This window comes from Typopeltis vanoorti, chromosome 9, assembly GCF_054136105.1.
Source record: "Typopeltis vanoorti isolate ZY-2024b chromosome 9, IOZ_Tvanoo_1.0, whole genome shotgun sequence".
Classification (NCBI taxonomy): Eukaryota; Metazoa; Arthropoda; class Arachnida; order Uropygi; family Thelyphonidae; genus Typopeltis; species Typopeltis vanoorti.
The window spans coordinates 68,882,502-68,909,592 of record NC_143557.1 but is presented as its reverse complement, the minus strand read 5'-3'; the positions used below and the strand labels follow the sequence as shown (position 1 = coordinate 68,909,592).

General features: G+C 35.2%; 1 protein-coding gene across 1 annotated transcript in view; it reads right to left on the bottom strand.

Moving 5' to 3' along the window:
* Window positions 1-2,780: 2,780 nt before the first annotated feature.
* The window catches only part of RecQ4 (RecQ4 helicase), a 261,720-nt gene continuing 237,409 nt past the window's right edge, over window positions 2,781-27,091 (bottom strand). Inside the window, exons 17-18 of the mRNA XM_090397875.1 lie at window positions 15,403-15,550; window positions 2,781-3,008 (exon numbers count right to left, since the gene is read on the bottom strand). Of these exons, the coding sequence (XP_090254001.1) occupies window positions 2,781-3,008; window positions 15,403-15,550 (376 nt within the window). The remainder of the gene's footprint in view (window positions 3,009-15,402; window positions 15,551-27,091) is intronic.

Below are 27,091 nucleotides of genomic sequence, written 5' to 3'. Positions count from 1 at the left end.
ATGAATATCTTTAATTATGACTAAAAATGTTTACTCTTCTAATACTTAGCGATATAACATCACGTGACTCGTTCTATGTGTGAATGATCAATTGTTCATATTCCACCTTGTTTTTTAAAACTATTCCTATGTAGCCACTGAAGATGGTCTGTAATATTCAGACCGAAATATTTGGCAAATTAAACATTATTCTTGTGTAAACGTGTATATATTTCTAATCATTGTCACAAGTATTGTTAAAAAATCAAATTGTATATACACTGCATCAGTGACATATAGATATATCTACATAATGGTTTCTAATTTCATAGCTGGTATGTGTAGAAGACAAGCGTGTGAAAATTAGCTCTGAACATTCCTCATTACTTAAATAAATTATAATATAATACTGGAATAAATCACTATTTTATTAGCATAATTTTCACTTAAGTATCAAAGGCATCTTCAGTGCATGTATATAAAGCTAATTAAACAATAACTGACAATTCCATAAGGCACCACCTAAGATAACTAAAAAAAGGGCATTGCATGTCCTAACTTATTAAAAATATATATAATAAATTGAAGTAAGGAAAAGTACTATCTCCCACAAAGGGGATAGACATAGATCATTGGATCTGTTTAGGAGAGTGAAAAAGTTTTATGTGTTTATAACTATTACAGAAAGAATTACATAATTTTCACTTTTTTTTTAATAATCTAATGGTTGTAAGAATTCTTTCACCAAAAGAGCTTGGAATAGTTTTGGTATCTCTACCTCTTCAAACATAGAAGAAATAACTCTTATTCCTATCCCTTATGTGCAAGGAATTATTGAATGCATAGTGAAAGTTTTAAAATCACTAAGTATTTCTGTTGTCTTTCTACCCAGATTCCTTGCACTTGTGGGTTATCTTATTTTCTACAAACAGGAAGATCTGCTTTTATTCAGCTAGAAGAACACAAGTCTTATATTCAATACCTTGAATGTGGACTTGCTGAGCATGCTATCAACGTAAGGCAGAGTTCATTGGAACAAGACGAGTACTTCACAAAAGTCAGTTCCTCGTGGAATGATTTTATAAAGAAACATGTGAAACTTTATTTAACTCTCCTAACTTAAACAGATCTGATGGTCTACTTTATTATACAATGAAACCTGTGGAGAGTTGATGACTAAACAAACACACGTAATAACCACAGTGATAAGTAAATATTTCATCCTAAGTATCTTAGGACATTGTCAGTACAGTTAATTCAAACAATACTTATTACTGTGGTTATTACGGTATATATATATATATATATATATATATATATATATATATATATACACACACACACACACATTCAATAGATGCAGACCATCAGATCTGTTTAAGTTAGGAGAGTGAAGTAAAGTTTAACATGTTCTTTTATAAAGCCATTCCATGAAGAACCAACTTTTGTGAAGTGCTCTTTGTCTTGTTCCAATGAAGTCTGTTCTTGAGCTGATAGCATGCTCAGCAAGTCCACACTCAAGGTATATATAAGACTTGTGTTCTTCTAGCTGAATAAAAGCAGATTTTCCTGCCTAAAATAAGATAACACAAGAGCATAATATAAGACTTGTGTTCTTCTAGCTGAATAAAAGCAGATTTTCCTGCCTAAAATAAGATAACACAAGAGCAAGGAATCTGGGTAGAAAGGTGGAGATTTTTCTGATGGGGTGAAAGGCAACAAAAATACTTAGTGGTTTTAAAAGCTTGCACATAAGGGATAGCAATACAAGTTATTTCTTCTGTATTTGAAGAGGTAGAGATACCAAAACTATTCCAAGCTCTTTTGATGAAAGAATTCTTACAACCATTAGATTAAAAAAAAAGTGGAAATCATGTAATTCTCTTTGCAATAGTTATAAACATATGAAACTTTACTTCACTCTCCTAAACAGATCAAATGGTCTATGTCCATAACCTTTGTGGGAGATAGTACTTTTCCTAACTTCATTTTATTTTATTATAAATATATATATATATATAAATGACTTTTTTTTAGTTATCTTACATTAGCTACTTAGGTGACACCTTTTGGAATTATCAGTTATTGTTTGATTAGCTTTTTACACATACTGAAGATGCCTTTGATACTAAAGTGAAAATTATACTAATAAAATAATATTTTACATGAGTTTATTCCAATATATAACCATGGCATTGAAAGTTTATTTTTCACTTGATTAGACTATAACAAATTTAGTTTAATTCTTTATCCAAGTGTGAGCAACCCATGGCATTTCCTTATTGAAATAAATTCTGCATTACCTTCTTGCATTCAAGTTTCTTCAGCAATGAAGCTGTGATTTTGAAAAGAAGCCCCCTCCGGAAAAAGTTTTTATGTAATAAGTCAGCAGTTTCATTAAGTGCCTCACACATAATTGAACCTTACATTTTCATTAGGAGTGATAACATACATACTGCAGATATTTAAAATGTCTACTTGCACTGCCGATCTGTTTTAGAACAGATTAGCATTCTCCTGTCACAAAAAGCCTTAATTCACACCTTGTTTTTTCTTCTCAGCCTATCCCCAGTAATAGAGGGGAATGAATCGAGTCAATGTGTTATAGGTTCTAAAGTATTTCACACATATGAGATAAGACTTTTAAGTGAATGTTGTTTGTTCATTAATAACTGAATACTTTCTGAAATATTATTTAATAAATATCATGGTACACATTTCAAAGGAAATGTTCTTCATTTACAGAATGAGCTATGTACAAATTCACCTATCATACACGTCCATGAATATAAATGAAAAAGTTATCGTAGCATTAAAATTTCTGCTTTTGCAATTTCAATTAATAAATTAAAATCAATATCTAAATAACTACGCCAAAATCTGCGGACTTTTCCCCACACTTCAGCAGGGAAACGTGGACTACTAATGCCATGAAAGATACGTGCTACTGCTCTACCTGTGAACTTGCAGTCACGATGTATACTTATCAGCTCTCTTATATCACATTTAGCAGCTACTGTCTTGGGTTCCTATTAATATATAAATGAAATTAATTCACAAGGAGAAGCAAAGTGTTTTTAAAAAATAAAGATCTAGCATATTAGATAAGTTATTAAACATTAGGTTAAATCTGTTATATTTAAGAAAGAAATGATTCGGTATATTTGTGAATTTATTGTGCACAAGTATAGATAAGGTATTATTTGTTTCTTAATTCAAACCCCAAAATAACTGTTTTACAATTTTATTAACATTTAATTAACAGAAATCTTGAGACAAATAGAGCAAACAATAAATTTGTAAACAGTATTTACTGTACTGTTTTATCTCAGCAGTTTAATCTTAGTTATTCCTTAAAAAAAAAAATAATAATAATAATAAGACCCACTGGTAACACAGTGGCTACTACTGATTATAAAGATATAATAATCGGATTATATTAAAACAAGATATATTGAGTAAATGAAATGAAAGATGAGAAGCAGCTCCTATTGCAACTGCACTTCCTACAAACATACATAAAATTCAATATTATTAAGAGAGACTTCCAGGGAGGCAACATACTACCTACACCAGCTGTCATACCTATTCTTGAACTCGTTCACACTACCAGTATGCAAAAGCAACCCATTCCAATGAAAAAAAGCTAGCTCTCACCCTCTTTCTTGGTGGCATTCATTCTTGACTTTCAAGGATACCTCTCATCATTTTTTCCATTCTCTATAAAATGAAAAATTCCATCTACTGCTATCCTATATGACCCTTTCAGACATAAGTCTCAATCATATCATTCCTCTTTTTCCTAATGTCTGCAGTCACACAAATTCTATCTATATAATCTGTATTCCAGTATCATCTTTAATACTCTCCTTTGCACACACACACACACACCAGGTGACAAAATGACTTCCTATCTTCACATGTCAAGATTTGTTTCAGCATTGCAATTATCCTCTTCGTTGTATATGCAATCTTTGCTATATGGTCCCTGAACTTCAACTTGCTATCTACTAATATTCCAAGATCCCTAGCCTCATCCCACCAATATAATATGACATCAGATATCTAATCATGCCATAGTGCATGGATTTACTGACATCCATTTTCCCTGTTTCAACCTATTCAAATCATTCTGCAAGTACTGCATTCCTGATTACCCTGCTTTTCTTGGCAACATCAGCAAATAGTTCCTGTCAAAATCTACTCGATAGAATAACAATGAACAAAGGAGTGATCTTTGTGGTATACCACAAATAACTTGCAAACTCACATCCTTCATGTACCACTTTTTTTCAATTTTCTCTAGTTTATGCAACTGTCTTTCCTGATGTATTCTGTCAAAAGCATCACTGTGTATCCATTCCCCTTGTCTAACTATAAGGAACCATTATAGCATGTGAGCAAGTTGCCCAAACATGAGGTTCCAACGAAAGTATAGATTCTCTATGCCAGCCATAACCATAATTTCCGAAATCTTCACCACCACTCTGGAGATACTGATGAGTCAACAGCTGGGCACATCTTTGCACTACCCTTGTGCAATATGATTACATGGACTCTTCTCTGTTCTGAGATGTGCTAATATGTCATCTGGTTTTTCCTTCCCTCCCACCATATACCCGAGTTTCTTAAATCAGTTATAAGGTAGCAGTGAGCTCCAAGTTGATAGCTTTTAACAAACTGGGAACTCATTAGATGAACAATCTCTTCTGCATTCAGTAGCATTATTCTTTCTTTTACTTGCTGAGAGGCTTATACGCTGGTTAAACATGATAACTAATATTTAAGGAATTGACAGCGTATACTAGAAATATAAATTAAATATACTTTCCGATATTTCGGCAAACGTCACGTTGCCATCTTCTTGGGAACTTATTACAAAGACATGTGCACACAAGTACTACATAACATCAAATGAGAACTGAAGCTAGGAAGCTAACGTTTTCCTAAAGTCCTGGTGGGCGCTATATTGGTGGTTCTTGGCCTTTGGGCTGAAGTTCTTCTGATAATTGTTTCCCAAATTTGGCGCAGTCTCATGCATCCAAATTTGTTGAGGTTTGGCATGTTCCTAAGGGCTGAGGCTGATTCCATGAATAGTCTTTCATACTTGAACTTGCTGCGGTGTATGACTGTGGCTTTCTTCCATCTTATTTTGTGGCTAGTATCCAGAGCGTGGTCTGCAAGCCCAGAGTGGCTGTACTGGTGAAATCGGATGTAATCCTTGTGTTCTGAGATTCTGATATTTGCTGTCCTGCCTGTTTGGCCAAAGTAAGACAATTTACAGCTGCAAGGGATCTGGTATACACCAGGTAGGTCTAGGGGGAGTGGTTGGTCTTTAGTGGAGCGATAAGGGATGCCAATTTTCTATGTGGTCTATAACAAGTGGTTAAGTCGTGTTTTCTTAAGATTTTGTTGATTTTTTCTGAGGTGCCTCGGATGTAGGGAATGGTGATGGATTTAGAGTAATCTTTTTTGTGAAGGGGAGGGGGGTGGTGGGTTGTGGATCACTGAGTTAAGTATTCTCTGGATTTTTTTTGGGGGGGGGGGGGGTAGCCATTGGCTGAGAAAGTGTTATGGATGTGATTTAGTTCAGTGGTTAGGGCTTGATCATTTGAACAGATTATTTTTGCCCTGTTGAATAGTGTCTTAATAACTCCATATTGTTGTGAGGGGGGGGGGGTGATGGGATTGTTGGTGAATGTATCTGCCTGTATGGGTGGGTTTTCTATAAACTGAGAAAACCAAGGTTCCATCAGGTTGGCGGGTGACTAGTGTGTCTAGGAAGGGGAGGTTATTGTTTTCCTCTTTTTCCAGGGTGAACTTGATTCTAGGGTGTTGGTTGTTTAAGTGTGTTAGGAAGAAGAGGAGTGAATCTGAGCCATGTGGTCAAATAGCAAACACATCATCAACGTAGCGAAGCCATATGGTAGGTTTTTGTGGGGCTGAGTTTAAGGCTTCCTCTTCAAAGGTCTCCATAAAGAAGTTGGCCAAGGGTGGGGAAAGTGGTGAACCCATGGCTGTCCCCTCTATCTGTTTGTAGAATTTTTCCTGCCATACGAAATAGCCTGAGTTTATTGTAAACTGAAATAGGGCTGAGATATCGGGAGGAAATTTAGCTTGGATTAGCTCTAGGGTTTCTTTGAGGGGTACATTCGTGAATAGGGAGGAGACATCAAAACTGACCATTATGTCATTGTGTTGCAGTGTAAGGTTTTCTATACTGGCTTTGAAGTGGGCTGAGTTTTTTATGTGTGATGGTGTGTTGCCAGTATAGTGTGAGAGCACTTTGGCTAAATGCTTGGCTAGTTTGTAAGTGGGGGAATCAATGCCATCCACTATGGGACGTAATGGCACATTTTCTTTATGTATTTTAGGGAGCCCATATATGCGGGGGGGGGGGGGGGGGTCTAGAGTTATAGGGTTTTAGTTTGTTGGTAACCTCCACAGGCCAAGAAGTAACCTTCTTAAGGAGCCTATGGAGTTTTCTAATTTGTGAGTTGGTGGGATTGTAATTAATGGGGAGGTACGTGGATCGATCTAATAGCAAAGCCTTGAGCTTACCTGTGTAGTCATTAAGGTTGAGTACCACAGTGGCGTTCCCCTTATCTGCTTTGGTGATCACTATTTCTTTGTTTCTCTTCAATTCTTGTAGTGACTTGTATTCACTAATAGATATGTTGGATTTTGGAGGTTTTGCTTTTTTGAGAACACAGGCTACATCCAATCGAATATCGTTGGCGATTTCTGAGTTCAATTGGAAAAAGAGGAAAACAATAACCCCCCCCTTCCTAGACACACTAGTCACCTGCCAACTTGATGGAACCTTGGTTTTCTCAGTTTATAGAAAACCCACCCATACAGGCAGATACATTCACCAACAATATGGAGTTATTAAGACACTATTCAACAGGGCAAAAATAATCTGTTCAAATGATCAAGCCCTAACCACTGAACTAAATCACATCCATGACACTTTCTCAGCCAATGGCTACCCTCCCCCCCCAAAAAATCCAGAGAATACTTAACCCAGTGATCCACAACCCACCATCCCCTCCCCTTCACAAAAAAGATTACTCTAAATACATCACCATTCCCTACATCCAAGGCACCTCAGAAAAAAATCAACAAAATCTTAAGAAAACACGACTTAACCACTTGTTATAGACCACATAGAAAATTGGCATCCCTTATCCGCTCCACTAAAGACCAACCACCCCCCCTAGACCTACCTGGTGGATACCAGGTCCCTTGCAGCTGTAAATTGTCTTACTTTGGCCAAACAGGCAGGACAGCAAATATCAGAATCTCAGAACACAAGGATTACGTCCGATTTCACCAGTACAGCCACTCTGGGCTTGCAGACCACGCTCTGGATACTCGCCACAGAATAAGATGGAAGAAAGCCACAGTCATACACCGCAGCAAGTTCAAGTATGAAAGACTATTCATGGAATCAGCCTCAGCCCTTAGGAACATGCCAAACCTCAACAAATTTGGATGCATGAGACTGCACCAAATTTGGGAAACAATTATCAGAACTTCAGTCCAAAGGCCAAGAACCACCAATATAGCCCGCCAGGGGGCACCACCAGGACTTTAGGAAAACATTAGCTTCCTAGTTCAGTTCTCATTTGATGTTATGTAGTACTTGTGTGCACGTGTCTTTGTAATAAGTTCCCAAGAAGATGGCAACGTGACGTTCGCCGAAATATCGGAAAGTATATATTAAAGTTTATTTAATTTATATTTCTAGTATACGCTGTCAATTCCTTAAATATTAGTTATCTTGCAGCTATTTTGGGTTGTCTTTAGCTTGTAGAACCAGTTTTCTCTAATACTCAAGCTCTAACTCTTCTGACTTATAATTTTCATAACTGACATCAGTGTTAAACATTAATCTTCAAACTTTTAAGTATTTTTTTAAATGCATCTCATGCATTCAATATCCTTTTCATCCAACAACTAATACATGGCACAGAACCCAGGATACTCCTCAGTTGATTATAATTTCCTGTTTTGTAGATTCATAAACTCAGCACCACATGATCACTGTTACCAGCTTAAGGAAGAACAGCTACATCTTTAAATAAAATCCTCTCTGACACTATAATCAGATCTAAAGTTCCTTCTGTCACATGCTGCTTGAGAAAGTTGTCTCACACCAGTTCAATACAGTCAGCTTCAACCTTCTCATGAGATTTTTTTTATTGCTACCCAGTCGTCCCCATTATGATTATTTGTTTTGCACCTCACACTAGATGGCTTTAAACTCACTGCCACATAGAAAACTGTTTACTAGTATTACAGTCATAACTAGATTTAAGTCATTCAACATCATTAGCAGCACTCTTCTTCTGTCTATCCTACCTAAAAATATCTTTTACACTCAATACCAGTTAATATCTCTGCCTTGTCTGAAGTCCTAATGTATTCACCAAGGCAATATGATAGCCACTCAAAATAATTTTTGCCTTTTTACAAGAATGATGCCTGTTTGAAGTTGTAGTTATACAGTTTATTAGCATATTTTTAAATTAAGTAAAAAAAAATTAAAATATTTAATAAACTCATCTGAAACCATGAGACAAGGATTTTGATCATAAAAAGTCTGTAAAACCTATCATACATTTATTGCCATGGTAGCTTTAAGACTATATAATCTGATAACCCTGTTCTATGAACATTATGTGAATCCCATCTATAAAGTACTGTAAACTTTACTGTACATGGTATCATAGATGAGCTAGGGGTTAGATAATCTGGAATTCCCAATTACAGAGACCTAACATGGAACTTTTTCAAAGCAATTCAGGCTTACAATAAGAGTTCCTCCCATCTAAAAGCTTTCAGAGAAATCCAAATCCTCAATCAGAACTAATCTTATGCAAGCAGACAGAAAAATAAATAAGTGAATTTATAAGCCAGAGTTTTATGTCAACTCAGTTTCACTGATCTTAGAAAAACGTGACAATTAGCAAAAAAAAAAAAAAATTGTTTTGAATAAATGAAACTTTGTACAAAATGATACACAACCTTATATATTATTTTAGTTCAACAAATCAACAGCTAAAACTCAAGAATATATGCAAAGATGGTTTAATATCAGAATTATATGCTATCTCCATAGATCATATTATTTGAAGTCTTTAAACCAAACTAATATGAAAATAGCAATAAAAATTAACTTCACTCATCTACAAAACAGAAACAAATTTTAGTGATTTAGGCCTACTTTAGCTAGTGTATGCTACACCTAAAAAAACAAACAATACGTATATCGTTTGTTGTTTTTTTCTTTGTGTTCTCTAGGTTTGTAGGCCAGTGTAATATAAGTTGTGTTCAGGAGCTGTCAGTCACTTGTCAGACTTCCAAAGATGAAAAATTGTGGGAGCCCATTTGGTAGGCGCATCTGTAACTAGAACAGCCCAACTGGTTGGTGTGTCAAGAGCAACAGGCTCTATGGCTAGTTTTGGTTTTTGGCCACTATTCTTCATTGGCAAAGAAGAATAGTGGCCAAAAACCAAAACGGAATGACAGGGACCATTGAACACTAACAAGGTTTGTGTCCAAACGACAGAACTACTGCAGCAAAGTGACACCTGATTTCAATATCCATGGATGATCTGAAATTGTGAAACAGATGGTGTCAAGAACACAAAACCTGGACAACTGGAGACGAGTGATATGGTCCGATGAGCCAACATTTCTTTTATTCCCAACAACAGGTGTTGGGTTTATGTAGGAAGAACCCCAAAGGAAGCATACAATTTGGACTGACTGGTTCCAACTGTCATAACCCTAAGTGGTAGAGTTACTGCCAGTGCATACATGGATATCCTGGCTGATCAAGTGTATTCTATATTCTGTGGTCCATGTGTTGTTGACCCAACAATAATACCATTTTTCAATATGATAATGTGCCCATACACACAGCCAGAATAGTTCAGTCATGGTTTGAGGAGCACTGAGAAGAACTTCAACATCTGCCCTGAATATCATCAAACCACCGTGGGCAATTTTGGAGAGTATATAGTGAGAAGCAGATTCCCTCCATCTCTCGAGCAACTGGCAGATATTCTGATCGACAAATGGTAAAACATTCCACTGAAGACTAATGAAAGTTTGGATATATTCCAGTTGGCAGCTGTACTAAATGCAAATGGTGGTCCCACACCTTATTAATAAGGACATATTGCCTGTTTCCCAGGTGTTGACATTATTTTGTCCAATACATATTACATTTAGTAATATTACAATGTAGCTCACCTTTAGTTGAAAATCATAAAGTCTTCCTCTCATAATTACAACGGGAACCAAACTCATTTCTTTCCAACCAAAATAAATCACCAAGAATTGGCTACTGCATATACTGGTATATCATGTATCGTACTGAAGAATGTAACCTGCATGGTGTCAAATGAAAAATTCAACAGCAGAACTGTGTCTAGGTATAGCAAAATTTTTCAGTCATCTAAAAGGAGTTTATCTAGGTAAACAACAATCTGACTCTTTCTGTGTACCAAGTAAATGTTATGCTTTTAAGGGAAAATGTGTATCCAGAAAAAAATCACGACTGACTTCAGCGCTGGCAATGGAAAGACAGAGAGGGAAAATATAAGTAGCAGGTGAGGCATATAGTGACTACCAACCACTGCAGTTCCAATGAAATCAATATCTAAAATGAGATTCTCCCTTCCCCACCAATTTGGTTTGCATTTATTTGTGTGAACTATCCCATTCCTTTTGATTCTCCATCCTGTTTATATATATATATTTTTTTCATTTATAACAATAATGTTAATTGTCCACTGAAGTGGCTTGAAAAAAAAAAAGAAGTTCAATGTTTGGTCAAGATTTATTAATAATAAATAAATATAATTAATAAAAAAAAATTCTTAACCCACTTATGGTACTAATGTACTCTAGGTTTACAAACTTTCATGAGTGGAGTCATAAAAATCTCATCAAGAATCTGCAGATATTCACAAGTCCATGCCAGCAAGTTTCAAATTTGTATGACAGAAAGCATTTTTGTCCATCATATTTACTCAAAACAACTAGCCTGCTAACGTAAAACTGACGTTGAACACGTTTGGTAGCAGTTACATGTACGAGGGTGGTCTGAAAAGTTCTCAGCCCAACAATGAAAAAATGAATTTATAATTTCAAAATTATTTTTATTTTTCACCATAATCTCCCTTAAGACAAGTACATTTATTCCGGCAATGCTCCAGCACCATTATCCCATTTCTGTAGTAGTTCTCAGTTAAGATCTGCAAAATACCCCTCTACAGCTGCAATCACCTCTTGATTCAAAGAAGAATGCTAACGGGTGAGGAAGAGTTTTCGTTTTGAGAAGAGATAGAAGTCAGAGGGAGCCAAATCTGCAGTTCAACAATTCATAGTGCAGATCCCTTAATTTTCCCATTGCCAAAACACTTTTGTAGGCAGATGCATTGTCCTGATGAAAGATGATTTTTTTCTTCTGCAACCCAGGTCTTTTCTCGCCTAGTCTGGTTAAAAGATAAGAATCATATTCCCCAGTTATTGTTTTACCCTTTTCAAGATAATAAAATGCCTTTAGCATCCTAAAACACCGATGCCATGACCTTTCCTGCTGATGGAACTTATTTTGTTTTCTTTGGTGCTGAACAACTGGCTTCTGTCCACTGTTTTGATTCTGGTGGCTAATAGTGAATCCAAGTCTCATCCATAGTAATAAATCGACACACAAAATCAGTTTCATTCTTGTTAAAATGCTCCAAGCACTGTTCAGAGATTTTCAATTTTGATCTGCTGTGAGCAAGTGCAGCACCCATCTTACGCAAAGCTTTTTCATATGCAATTCTTCATGCAAATATATCCTACACGTTCTTTTGAAATGCTTTTTTTTTTTTTTTTTATGTTGAGCCCATACACGAGAGGTTGGTAGATCAACCAATAGTACATTAGTATTGTGTATGGATTATATATGCCTATAGTCTCAGTAATTTCACGCACTTTGACTCGCCGGTCATCCAATACCATATCATGCACTTGATCAATGATTTCTGGTGGTGTTACACTTTTTTGGACACCCTTCATGTGGATCATCTTCAAGGCTGGTACGACCACGTTTAAACTCGACAGCCCATGAACTTTGAATGTATTTCTTTTGGTGTTAAACCTTCTTTTACAAAGAATTGTATAACCACACAATACTCAAAAACAAACTGCTTGACAGAATGACTTGCAATTTCACATGGATGCTTATGACAGATGTACCAACTTAGAAAAAAAAATCTTCCTGATAGTGTTGCCATCTATGGTCGAGACAGAGAATTTTTCTAACCACCCTCGTATATCACATCATCATTAAATTTCTGATATATATACAGAACGCTATGATAAAGTTACATTACTAGCTCCCTATTGTACTGGTGAAATAAAAGTCTTACAGTGAGACTACACTGCACAATTCAGAAGCCAAATCGCAGATGATGGGAAGTATGAGAACTACTCCAATCTGAGAATTACAGAGGAAGTTCAGGTAAGATTTATGCAAGCATACTTCAGAAGAGTTTACAAAAACTATGAATGATAAAACTTGGAGAAAAAGACAAGCTTAGTTGAGGCCAAACAGTGGTTGTCAAGATCAGAGTTTTTGTTGAAAAATCATGAGAATATAACAAGGATCTGGAAAAAGTGTATGACTTTTTACTAGTTAGTATGTAAGGAGAAAAGCTTTTCAAAATAGAACATTATACAGAGCAATACATAGTTTACATTTAAGTTATAAGTCAAATATTTTAACTATTTAGGCACAATTTTTTAGTGAATATAGCAAATTAAATAAGGAAAAAGACAACCCAATAAGCAAAGCTGGTATCATGTGTGTGTGGGAGGGAGAGAGAGAGAGAGAATTATTGAATAAATTTATAGGGAATAAGAAAAAAAGCTAAAATACTGAAGTAGCAGTGTGCAAGACAGTGATCAAACAATTTTAACTTATGGATATGAAAGATGGGTTAAAAATAAAGCAGTTGATTAAAGACTAGAGACTACAGATATGAGAGTTGAACAGATAGCATCAATGACAAAATCATATTAAAAATGAAGATATGAAGGAACCTGATATTGTTAGCAGAGCTAATCTCAGTGGTATGGTCACTTTAATGAACTAAGAAAGGAAAAAAAGATTTAACAAAGCAGGTGTATGATGATAGAGGACTGAAAAGTAACAGACTAGTTTGGAGGAATATTTTCGATAAGAACTTCTTATCAACTATCAGTCACAGAACAATATGAGACTTCTAACACATACAAAAGCAATAGAAAACTAAATGAAATATGTGGATGAAAGACTCTAGTCCTAACTAGGTGGGGCACCTCAATGGGCAACCTAGGATGTTAACTGCGATGTCAAAGTATTAGTGTTTCCCATATTCTGGGAAGTTGAATGAAATCATATAAAATTAAGCTGATTTCTGAAAGCAGTTAGAGATTCCAAAAACAGTTTTTCTCTTCTAAGTTTACTGCAATGTGGATGCTGGCTGATCTTGTCTGTCCATAGTCCAGGCACAGAGAGAAGGGAGTTGATCTTTACTAAAACAGATAAAGGTAGCAAGTTTTCGGCAGAACTTGAAATCCATGCAGAGACTGCATTTCTTTAAGATTCGGACTATTTTTTCTAAAGTGCCTTGGATGTAAGATCAAAGACTGGGGAAAGAATTATTTTTTTGATACTGTGGGAACTGTAGCCATGAGATAAGAAGGTATGGTGTATATGATTAAGTTCTATGTACTGGGGAAAGAATTATTTTTTTGATACTGTGGGAACTGCAGCCATTAGATAAGAAGGTATGGTGTATATGATAAATTCAACTGTAAGAGAGGAATCATTGGAACAAAGGTTATATGCTCTATTGGTTAGTGATTACCGTATACTGAAAAGAGCAGGTTACCATTGAGTAAGCATGTAGATTACCAAGGTGTCTAAGAAAAGTTAAACTATTATTAATTTCCTTTTCCATTCCAAACTGGTTTCTAGGGTGAAACTATTGAGGCGAGAGTCTAATGTGACTGGGCCATGAGGCCAAATCATTTACATATCTTAACCAGATAGACGGTTTGAGAGGAGCTGAGTGAAAAACTTGTTTTTCAAGATATATCATATCATAAAAAAAAAATTTGGCAAGGGGATGAAAGGGGAGAACCCATAGAAGTATCTAATTATAAATTTTGTGCTTTTGAGAGTAATATCCAGAATGGATAGCAAAGGAAGAAAAACTTTTTTTATTTTAATAAGTAATAAGATCATTTAAGGGAATACATGTAAACAGTGAGGTGATCAAAGCTAGCCAAATATCTGTAGTATTACTAAATTAAATTATGAATAGTGTTTTATATAGGAAGTGGTCTAACCAGACCTTTTCTTTCTCCATCAAGAAGTTTGATTATTTCTTCTAGGCATGCTGCAAATAGTTTAGATATTATGTCATCTTGACTTTTACTTCTGTATTTCCACAGTAGAGATGTTTCCATTGAAATGAAATACTGCTGTTGCATTGGTGTATGCTGATTTGATGGTCCTGACATTTACCTCCACTTGCTAGTTTCGTAATGTTTTCTCATAATCAATAATAACACAATGATATTTGATATGCTGCCTGTTCTTTTGGTTGTGCTAGTTATAGAGTCGCACAAAACCTATGAGCCAACACTTTGTAAATCATTGATTTACCTAACCCACACACACAGTTTTCTGTTGAAGGCTATGTGAAATATATTAATACCCTAAAAGTAAAAATTAAGGTGTTCATGCCCCCTATAGGATTTGGCTCAGCCAAGTGCAATACTTCAGGGAGATTTATCTCAATTCATGACATTACAGATCACTAGATGTGTCTCGTAAAATTCTTCGATGCACTTAGTGGATCTGCTCTGAGGATCCACTACAATTAAAAGTCGATGGCTGTAACCCAAAACTGGCTTGCCAAGTGACATGTAGGTTATCAGAATTTCTTTCCTGCAGTATGTTAAGATTGTTTTACCAACATGATTTCTGAAACTTTAAATCATTATCAACCAAAAGATCCAAATCCTTATTTTCTGTAACTTTTACCATTTAAACCTAACTTGTTATCAGAATGATTTATCCATTTCCCAACAAATTTTAATCCTCACTTCCCTAAAGCTTATCAAGGTTACTGTAGAAAAAAAAGTGAAGCTATCCAGCCAGTTTGGATGTGTATGTTTTGTGAGATGAAAAACTTGTGTATCTGGGAGGAAAAGTATTAAGGTCATTTCAATAATTTTACATCAGCAATTAATGGAACTGAATTTCAAACTTCATGCAGTTGTTAAATTTTTAAAGGAAAAGATATGCAAAAAATGCCTACTTTCGCATGTTAAGCATAGTGCTCTACTTTCATGAACACTTACCAAAGAGTCGGTATATTTTATGGAGTCTGTTTCCAAAGTCTCACAATTATGGTCTGTCTCAAAATAATGAACCATGATATCCTTCAGTCTGTTGCTATTTGCTAACTTTTCTTCACTGTTACATGACCAATAATTACAGGTTGAGAAGCTAAAAGCACACAAAAATAACAAGGCAAATATTGTAGTATAATAAAGAAATTCTCTAAGTACAAGCCATGTTAAAAAAAAAAGACCGAGTTTTTTAAATAGCATGCTGCAGCTACTGAGCGCACCTAGCGGCAGATTTTGACAACAAACTGCCATTTGCCTTGTTCTGCTATGACAATGAAAGAGCTTGAAGAAAAACGTGTGTGAAATTTTGCTGCAAACTTCATAAAAATTTTCCAGAGATATTTCAGTTGCTTAACCAAGCATATGGGGAGGACTGTATGAGCGGTTTAAGTGTCAGTGGATGAGTCAATCAAAGATCAAGGTGATGTTGGAAAGGAATTGTCCATTATGAATTTGTACCATGTGGTGCTTTAGCGTGTTTGAGGGATGCTTTGCACAGGAAGAGGCCTGAATTGTGGGAAAACCAGACTTGGATGTTGCACCGTGACGATGCGCCCTATTCTCTGGACTTAGTCCCAGCAGACTTTTTCCTGTTTCCCAAACTTAAAACCACTTTGAAAGGATGTCGTTTCCAAACCATAGAGGAGATTCAGCAAAATGCAATAAGAGAACTGCACACCATCACAGAAAGTGCATTCCAACAATGGAAGAAATATTGGGAATGGTGTATAACCAGTAGAGGGGACTACTTTGAAGGGCTTAAAATGAGCAATAAAGTCTTTATAGCAAAAGTTCGGTCTTTTTGAACATGTTGCCATTACAAATAAAAGGCTTAAGTATAAAACTTAAGTATATAACAAATGTTACTGGCTATGGCATTTTATTTTTTTGTGATGCATTTACAGCAATGCTTAAGGACATATTAATATCACTTTGAGATCAAATATCTCCACTGAATATATAACTGAACTTCCAATCTAGTTTCAGCAGAAAACTAAATTCAATCTATTCATTATAAGAACACCATGTTCCATAAGATCAACAGAGGACATTGTTATCACTTTAATAAAATCAACTGCTCTTTGTATAATAATAAAAAAATATTTGCACATAAAGTAACTATGTGCAAATATTATCCCATAATGCAAAGCACATCTCCTTGCAAACATGTATAATGCTATGCATTATGGGAAGGGTCACTACCCAGACCGGTTTCGATCTTTATTGAGGTCTCATCAGTGGGAGCCAGCCCAGAGATGATACCAAGGTTGAAGTGATGCAGAAGTCATATTTTTCTTATACAAGTTGCCAAAAGGTGTCACACCTTATTAAAATACTCTGGATTAGAGATAGTTTGTTGTTGAAACTTTGTTTGCTTAAGTGTAAGCAAACAAAGTTCATCATCATCAAATTCCTGCCATGTACCCTCAAGGGGTGTACAGGATATGATAGTACTACATGAAAAAAATTACATCATTATTAATTTCCTATCTACAATTTTCCTCCAAATCAGTCTGTTACTTGTCAACACTCCAATATTATCAGATCTTATATTTCTATCGTCTAAAGCACTTTGTACCGTATCAATCCACCTATATCTTGGTCTTCCTCTCGGTCGTTTTCCTGCCAACCTGGCAGAGAAAACTTGTTTTGCTAACAAAGTTTGCACCTGAAATATTTTCAGGACTGGGGCTAAAATAGGTAGCGCTGTCATTATCAGAGTAGGATCAACATAGATTTAAAGAAACCATTAAAAAAATTGCTAAACAAAATTGGTTCGGGCACACCTACAGCATGATGGCCATAGCTGGAAAACATAAGGTTATCCAAAAACAACCATCACTGCCATGAATGTGGTTAAAGAACATTCAATAATAACAAGGAATTTATTAATCATTAAAATATGAAAACTGCACCTGCACGAAACTGGTGGCTTCATCAACATCAGATAACAGAGTTGTCTAAACACAGAAAAACCGTTAAAAGAAAAATAAATACATTCATGCTAACAAATAAACGCGAAGTCATGTGGTATGCATTAGCTTTTTGTGGTTAATAACAGAAGGTGATTGTTAGTGAACTCTTTGATGTTAAAAGATTTAATACCTGATTTCCACATGTTACTTAATATCAGTTCTTCGTTTTTATTCAGTGATCCACATGAATGGATAACTGTAACTGCTTCCTTCAAAAGTCCGGAATAAAAATGTTCTCCTACACAAGGCATGGTTGATATTATAAAATATAGTTAGCCTGACCAGATCTACCTTTTCTTTTATGCTTAACATCTGGAACATGTTCCTTCTTTCTCACCTCAAATCCACAGCTTGTTTGTCCTATGTAGGCTAAACCACCAGAGCATGAAATTCTACATACTTCCTGGGTATTTGTAGAAAGGCATGCTATCTTTAGGATAACTCAGGAGACTTTGAACAATTTAAATCAGTTTAAAAGTTACTCTGATGTTGTGATCTTTGAAAATAGATGCTATTTTAATTGATAGACTGCCAAACTGTGATCGAGTCTCTATGTTGGAGATTCTGGTTATTAAGAGAGGTAGAGTTCACAAATAAAATCCTGTCAACTGTTTTTTGGAAAACCAGTGACAAAGTCTAAATTCATTTTAGAAATTATTTTTAGAAATTACTACCATGTTATAAGTAACTATTTTAATTTCCTGGTGTTTCGATCTTCATATTAAGATCATCATCTGGAGTATATACAAGGACAAACTGAGTTACATTACACACAATAAGCTAAAGAAACAGATGGCATCAATGGCAATATCATATTAAAAATGAGGATGTTAGGAAAGAACTTGACATCGTCAGCATCCAGGAATGCGTTAGCAGAACTAATCTCAGGTGCTATGGTCACTTAAACAGAATGGGCGAGGAAAGATTAGCAAAACAAGTGTTCTCTGCCAGGTTGGCAGGAAAACGACCCAGAGGAAGACCAAGATATAGGTGGATTGATATGGTACAAAGTGCCTTAGACGATAGAAATATAAGATCTGATAATGCTGGAGTCTGATAAGTAACAGACTGATTTGGAGGAAAATTGTAGATAGGAAGTTAGTAATGATGTAAATTTTTCATGTAGTACTATCATATCCTGTACACCCCCTGAGGGTACATGTCAGGAATTTGATGATGACCTCTAGTGAATTTTTTTTTACAACTTAATTATTTAGAAACTGCAAAGCTAAATTCTATTTATCACGAGGAAAACATTCTTTTTTATATAGATAGTCTTCTTTCAGTAACAATGATGTCCTATTTTTGATTTAGGATTATCTAGTCCTGTTTATAGTTAACTCTTGAAGAGAAAGGTTCCCTGGGTAGAATATGTGCCTTCCATATGCTTGGAATTTTTAGACCATGATTATTGTTCAGATTGGGGTGGTTGATAAGAATCTCACAGGCTTCCTTAAATTTACGTTCATACCATGTTTTGGTGTGATGTAAACAACTGGTCCTTTTCCAGTCACTTCTATGTAGAGTGTTCAGGGCATGATCAGAAAGGCCAGCTTAACCATAGTTATATTTAATGTGTCGTTTATGTTCCTTTTGTCTGATAGGAATTGTGCTTCCTGTTTCCCCTATATATGGTATATTACAGGTGCAATAAATACGGTATACTCCGTGGGTGGGCCTTTGGATGAATTGAGTAAGTTTTTAATTTTGCAGGAGGTTTAAAGGTGGCTTTGAGGTTGTATTTTTGTAGTATTCTGTTTATTTTCTCTGAAGTCCCTTTAATGTAAGGAATGGTTATAGTTTTATTGTAGTCTGGTTTATCTTTGTTTTTTATTGAGGTCTTGTAGAGAATTTTGTCAAGTGTTTTGGCTGTAGCCATTTTTTAGAAAAGTATTGCTGATAACTTTAAATTCGTCTTTCAGTGCATGTTCATTGGAGCAGATCTTCAAAGCCCTGTTTTTTAGAGTATTAAGGAAACCTAGTTTTTGTGTTGGTAGGAGTTCATGTGTACATATTGGCCAGTATGTGTTGATTTCCGGTAAACAGTGAAGGATAGGTTGCCAGAAGGATGACGTGTGACAAGTGTATCTAGAAATGGAAGTGTGTTCTGTTTTTCAATCTCAATTGTGAACTGTATGCATTTGTGTTGTTTGTTAAGGTGGCTAAGGAAAGTGTCTGGCAGCCATGGAACCAGATCACGAAAACATCATCAATGTATCTAAGCCAGACTTTGGGTTTTAAAGGAGAGGAATCTAGAGCTCAAAATGTTCCATATAGAAGTCTGCAATAGGGGAGGATAATGGCGAGCCCATGGCTGTGCCTTCTTTTTGTAAATAGGAAGTGTTTTGCCATACAAAATAACCAGAACATAATACATGCGCAAAGAGCACCTTGATATCTGGAGGGAATTTGTTCTGTTAAAGAAGGATTGTGTCATTGATTTCGATATTTGTAAAGAGGCCTTAAGGTAGCAGCCCTACCACTGAACTATTCCATCGTCAGGCTAGTCCCTTGACATGGAGAACATAACCATACTTGTAAGCTGACAGAAAAAGATAATTGGAGTGAATCTATGGGAAACGACCCTGGAATGGAAAAGGGAAAACAAAAATGGAAACGACAAAATATAATACACATAGCAAACTGGAATGTAAGAGGAATAGCATATAAAGAAATAGAATTAGACCAGTGATTAAATGAAAGAAATTTTAAAATAGCAGTAATCACTGAAACAAAAAGGAACTATGAGAACTGAAAATTTTAATGTGATATACGGTGGAGTCGACAGAGACCAAAGAGCACAAGCAGGAGTCATGATTTGGATTCATAACTCCCTTTCAAAACAGTTAAAACATTATAAATTATGGAATGAAAGAATAATAGAAGCTAGAATAAAAATAGACAGAGGCTATTTAACAATAATTGGTTTATATGCCCCAGAAGAAGGAAGAGAACAGGATAATATTGATTTTTATAATCAGCTACAAAACATATATAATAAAATAAATAAAAATGATTCCATTATTTTAGCAGGAGACTTAAATGCAAGAATTGGAAAACACGAAAATTAATAATAATATAGGAATACATGGAGAACACACTCTAAACAGAAATGGTAAAAAATTGATTGACTTTGTAGTTTATAATAACCTAAAAATAATGAATTCCTTCTATAAACATAAAGACATACATAAATATACTTGGGCAGCAAGAGGATGGAAATCAATATTAGATTACTTCATATTAAATGAAAAGACATCAAAATTTTCACTAGATGTTAGAGTTCACAGAGGATATGAAATAAGCAGTGACCACTTCCTTGTTAAAATAAAATTAAGATTACCACCTAAATGGCTACAAGTAACAAGAACAGAAAGAAAAATTGAAACATTTGTTTATAAAACTAGACTATTTAATGACACAAATGTACAATGGCTATATGAACAAAGAATTAACCAGTATCTAGATAAAATAAAACAAAATGAAGAAATAGAAATAGAATGGCTTAATATAAAAACGATACTAAATGAAGCAGCAAATGAAAGCTTAGGAAAGACCAAAAAATTCAATAAAAGAAAAAAACTGAAGATCTGGGATGATGCAATCAAAGAAATAATCAAAAAGAAAAAAGAAGCCTATCACAAATGGTTAAGCAGTAAAAGATTAGAAGATGAAATAGAATTATAAAAGAATAAGAGCCATAGCTAAAAGAGAAGTCAGAAAAAGACAGAGAATCATGGAATAAATTTGTTTCTAATTTAGAACATGATTTATATAAAACAAGACCCAATGTATATAAGATTTTGAAACACCTAAATGCAGATACCAAAGAAAACATAAAATTAAACACTGAATTGAAATTTGAAGAATTTCTAAATTACTACACAGAACTGTGGACAGACAAATATTTTAAAAAAGACAACTGGCAAACAATTAACGAAAATGAAAAGGAAATAACTGAAGAAGAATTAGAAATCAGCCTGAAAGAAACAAGAAACGGAAAATCACCTGGAGAAGATAAGCTAGGTTCAGAACTATATAAATACGCAGGAACAAGATTCAAAGGAAGACTCTTATTATTTTTAAATAAAATTTACTCAACTGGTATCCTCCCAATAGAATGGAAAAAAGCAATTGTGATTCCTATCTTTAAGAAAGGTAATAGAGATGACCCTAAAAACTATAGAGGTATCAGTATACTAAATTCATGTTACAAAATATACAGCAGAATCTTAAATAACAAACTAATGAAATATTCCGAAAACTTTATTCTAGAGGTACAAAATGGATTTAGAAAAGGACGATCATGTATAGACCCAGCCTTCTGCCTAAAATTAATAATAGAGAAAAGAAGAGAATATAATTTAGAAACACATTGCATTTATTGACTTTGAAAAAGCATTTGATAAAGTTAAAAGAAACATATTTAACATATTAAAAGAAAGACAAATACCAAATAATATCCTAAAAGCTGTCACAAGTATATATGAAAATAATCAAATACAAATAAGATTAAATCATGAGCTATCATATACAAGAGAGATAAACCAAGGGGTCCGACAGGGATGTCCCCTCTCAGCAACTCTTTTTAATATCTACTTAAATGAAATAATAATAAAATGGAGTAAAAATTTACATCAAGGAATTAAACTTTCACCTACAGTTAACTTAAACACTCTCCTCTTTGCAGACGACCAAATAATAATTACAAATTCTGAAGATAACTTACAGAAAGCTATTTTAAATCTAAATGAGATATCCAAAGATTATGGTATGATAATATCAACGGAAAAATCAAAAACTATGGCCTTTAAAGGACAAGATCCAGCAAGAACTAAAATAGTATTAGATAACAAGATCTTAGAACAGGTGAATTCATTTAACTACCTAGGATGTATGATCACTTATGAAAATGAAAAAGATATAAACATAAAAATTGCAAAATATTTAAAAATAACAGGAGTAATTAACTCTATATTTAAACCAAACCTAGTTCAAAAACAAACCAGGCTAAAAGTATACAATACATTAGCCCTACCGGTCTTAATGTATGGAAGCGAAATCTGGACAATAAAACAAAAAGACAAACAAAGATTAACAACAGCAGAAATGAAGTTTATGAGAAAAACTGCAAAGTATACCCTATTTGATCACAAAAGAAACGAAGATATTATGAAAGAATTAAACCAAGAACCAGTAATTGAAAAAATTAAAAAATATAAACATAGATGGATGGAACACGTTCAAAGAATGAAAACAGAAAGATTACCAAAACAAGCCTTAAAGTACAAGCCATTAGGAAAAAGAAAACCAGGACGTCCTCTTCAACGATGACTTCTAAGGCCGGAACAGGCCATACTAGGCCTAAATCCTTGATACGTATGATGATGATGATGATGATTTGTAAAGAGGGCAGAGAAGTCAAAACTGACTAATAAATCATCTTTTTCTAATGTAATGTCTTTGATTATGTTTATGAAGTGTTGCGTGTTTCTGATATAGGAGGGGGAAATGACCTACCAACTCCTTGAGTGTTACTGCTAATTTCTTGGCTAAGTGATAATTTGGGCTATCTATTATTATTATTATTTATTATTATTGTTCCGGGAAACTCCAAGGAGTCGACAGACTCATCGAGGGAGGCCCTAACATCATGTCTGGAACAACTATTCAACATTCACACAGTATCTATCATATCTTGCCTTGAACTCATTCACGGTCGTAGCACCCACAACAGACTCTGGAAGCTTATTCCACTCATTCACCACTCTCCAAGTAAAAAACCTAGCTCTAACACCCTTGTCAACCACGCTCTTGCCCAGCTTCCATGCATGGCCCCTAGTCCTCCCACCACCAGTCATATTTTCAAAAATATCTTCTGGATCAATCATATAAAAACCCTTCAGTAATTTGAATGTCTCAATCATATCACCCCTCCTTCGCCTATCGTCCAATTTCTGCAACCCACAAATCCTCAACCTATTCTCATAAGGTTCATTCCACAGACCTGCTATCATCTTGGTCACTCGTCTCTGGACCCTCTCCACTTCCTCCCCATCACGAAGAAACCCTGGTGCCCATAACTGGGCATAGAAGTCCAGATGGGACTTCTGTGCCCTATACCTTCAACTAGTGGCCGTAGTGGTGTGTGTGCTTTGTTTGTGTATCTCCGGTAGGTCGTAAATTCTCGGGGAATGAGTGTAGTGCGGAAATAGTTTTTTGATCGTATCTTCCACCCATGTAGTAATTGATTTAAGTAGTTTCTCTGTTGGTTTGGTTGTAGTTAACAAGCTGGTATGCACTATTGTCCGCGACTAGTAGATTCATTTTTTCCAAATAAGTGGTTCAGTTTAGAATCACAGTGGCACTTCCTTTATCTGCTCTGGTTATTAAGATGTTCGGATTTGATTTTAGTGATTTCGCCGCCATTAATTTGTGTTTCGTTAAGTTGCTTGTTATTGTTTTCTTATGATTTATATTTAAAATGTTGGCAGTTTCTAATTGTATTTTGTCTGCTATGTTATTTGGGATGAATCTTAAGCCTCTTTCAATATTACAAATAAAATCCAGTTTCTTCATCAATCTGGGTGCTTCAGCAAAATTTAGACCTTTCTTGAGGAGCGAGAGTTCATCTTTGTTTAAAGCGTGGTTGGTAGGTTTACTACGTTACTGTTACCTGCAGGCGACTGGTGGCTCCTGTTGCTTCTTACCATTCCCTGTGGGGAAATTCGAATATGTCCGTTGGTTTTGTCGATCTTTTAGCCTGTGAAATTTGCATATGAGATTTTCTTTCTTAGCTTGAAGGATATGGTTCGCCATGTTGTCCGTAAACTTTTCGAGGATAATCCAAATATCTTTGTTCAAGTAACTTGAAAGTTCCGATTTTTCATTTTGTGCCTGGTTTTGAGTAACGGCCAAGTTTTTTCTTGTAACCTGGATCTGTTCTCTGAGTAATGCTTTCTCCATGCGGTGGTATATTCATTGCGCCTTTGCTGAGGTAAATTCTCTTTAGTTTGATGCAATTCGGAATGATATTGCTGTCACTACAACGTTTTAAAAAAGCCAGTCAGCTTACCGTACTAATTGCATCGCTTATGTCAAATCTCCATGAATTATCATAATCCTTTCTTTTAGTGTTGCATGGTGATCAGCATTTATTTTAGAAATTATGGACTTTACAATCATGTCATAAATAACTATTTTAATTTCCCGACGTTTCGATCTTCATATTAAGATCATCATCTGGAGTATATACAAGGACAAGCTGAGTTACATTATATACAATAAGCTAAAGAAACAATGATTTGATCACGGGTTATTCTACTGGCATGACCTCTAGTGAAGAAAAAAAAATTTTTTTTCTTCACTAGAGACAAAAGGAACATAAACGACACATTAAATATAATAACTATGGTGAAGCTGGCTTTTCTGATCATGCCCTGAACACTCTACATAGAATTGACTGCAAAAGCACCAGTTGTTTACATCACACCAAAACATGGTATGAACGCAAATTTAAGGAAGCCTGTGAGATTCTTATCAACCACCCCAATCTGAACAATAGTGATGGTCTAAAAATCCCAAGCATATGGAAGGCACATATTGTACCCGCAGAACCTTTCTCTCCAAGAGTTAACTAAACAGGACTGTAGATAATCCAGAATCCTAAATCAAAAATAACAATTGTAATGATAAAAATAGGACATCATTGTTACTGAAAGAAGACTACCTATATAAAAAAGAATGTTTTTCTCATATTATGTTAAACAGAATTTAGCATTGATGTAGTTTCTAAATAATTAAGTTGTAAATTTTTTTTTTTCACTAGAGGTCATTCCAGTAGGATAACCCCTGTGATCAAATCATTGTTTCTTTAGCTTATTGTGTGTAATGCAACTCAGCTTGTCCTTGCATATTTGTATATACTCCAGATGATGATCATAATATGAAGATCGAAACGTCGAGAAATTAAAATAGTTATTTATAACACGGTAGTAAAGTCCATAATTTCTAAAATGAATGCCGATCACTATGCAACACTAAAAGAAAGGACAAAGTCTAAAGTTCAGTCTTGAGTTGGTCCTCATTTTGCATAATAGAAACTTCTTGAAATCAGTTGTTTAGATGGAGATATGTTATTTTTATTATTTGGAAACATGATTTCCCAAGTCTGCAACAGTTTCTTCTCCCTCTTAATTACTATCAAAATTACATTGTAAAACTCCTCTCTTTGATTTTCTCATTACTAAAAAGTCTGATAATGGTGTCACTCTCATGGTGTATTATAAGCTTATATGTAGGGGACATTATTTTCATGCCTTATCCCTTCACCATCCACCTCAAAAATTAGGCATAATCCACACCCTAAATTATACAAAATGCTGTTCAACCAAATGAAGCCCGAACTTCAGACTCTTTCAAATTTTTTTTTTTTTTTGTTCTCAATGGCTTTCTACAAGCCAATGAGAACAAAATATCGTTCTTCAAAATGCCTGAATTCATTAAATGATTTCTCTAACATATCCAGTGTAACAGTGTCAATGTCATTATGAATCTTCCATTAGGTCTTGAAAGGTTTGTGTTAATGGTAGTACATGAACAACGTCCACATAACCCCACAGAAAGGCAGTCACTTAGGATGACGTCAGGATACTTTAGCACCTATGCAACAAGTTCTGTTTTTCTTCATCTGCTTAGTAGTGTCAGTGAATATGTTCAAATGTTCAAACACTAGAATAGCAGATATTTTTTGTCTTGCTGGAAAATACAGTGACTGGGGAAAAAATCAACAACTGAGACATCAGCAGTATTATTATTATTATTATTATTAAACAAGACCTCATGGAGTCAAAGACTCATCTAGGAGGTCCTTTTATCTCACACACATCTCATCATACCGCGTCTTAAACACATTCAAACTCCTTGCAGACACCACACTCTCAGGCAAGGCATTCCAATCACTCACAACTCTGCACGAAAAAAACCTGCCTCTCACTCCCCTACTCACACCCTCTTTATACAGTTTCCAGGGATGACCTCTGGTTCTCCCCTGATCTCCCACTATTCTCTGTAGAACTTCTCCACCATTGATCCTATAACAACCCCTTACCAATTTGTAGGTCTCTATTATATCTCCCCTCTTCCTTCTCTCCACTAGACTCTGCAATTTACATCTTTTCAATCTTTCCTCATACTCGACATTCCAGAGGTCAGAAACTACCTTAGTCAGTCGCCTTTGGACCCTTTCCAACATCTCTTCATCCTTCTGAAAACCAGGTGACCAAATCTGGGCACAATAGTCCATGTGTGGCCTAATCAAAGCCTTATACAATGGAACAAGAATCTCCCTACTTCTACACGTCAGTGTCCTCCGCATCATTCCCAGAAGTCTTTGTGTTGTCTTCACAATTTTGGCGATGTGTCCCCTAAATTTTAGATCCTTATCCACTATCACCCCCAGATCTCTTATTTCCTCTACTTCCAACAATATATTCTCACCAAGCATAAATTCTGCATCCCATCTTTGTTTTCCAAATTTTAAAACCTTACATTTTGCAACATTGAACTCACATCCCCATTTGCTTGCCCAATCACTCAATTTAGTCAAGTCTTCTTGCAAGGCCACAACATCTTCACTACTCTTTATGGTTCGTCCCAACTTT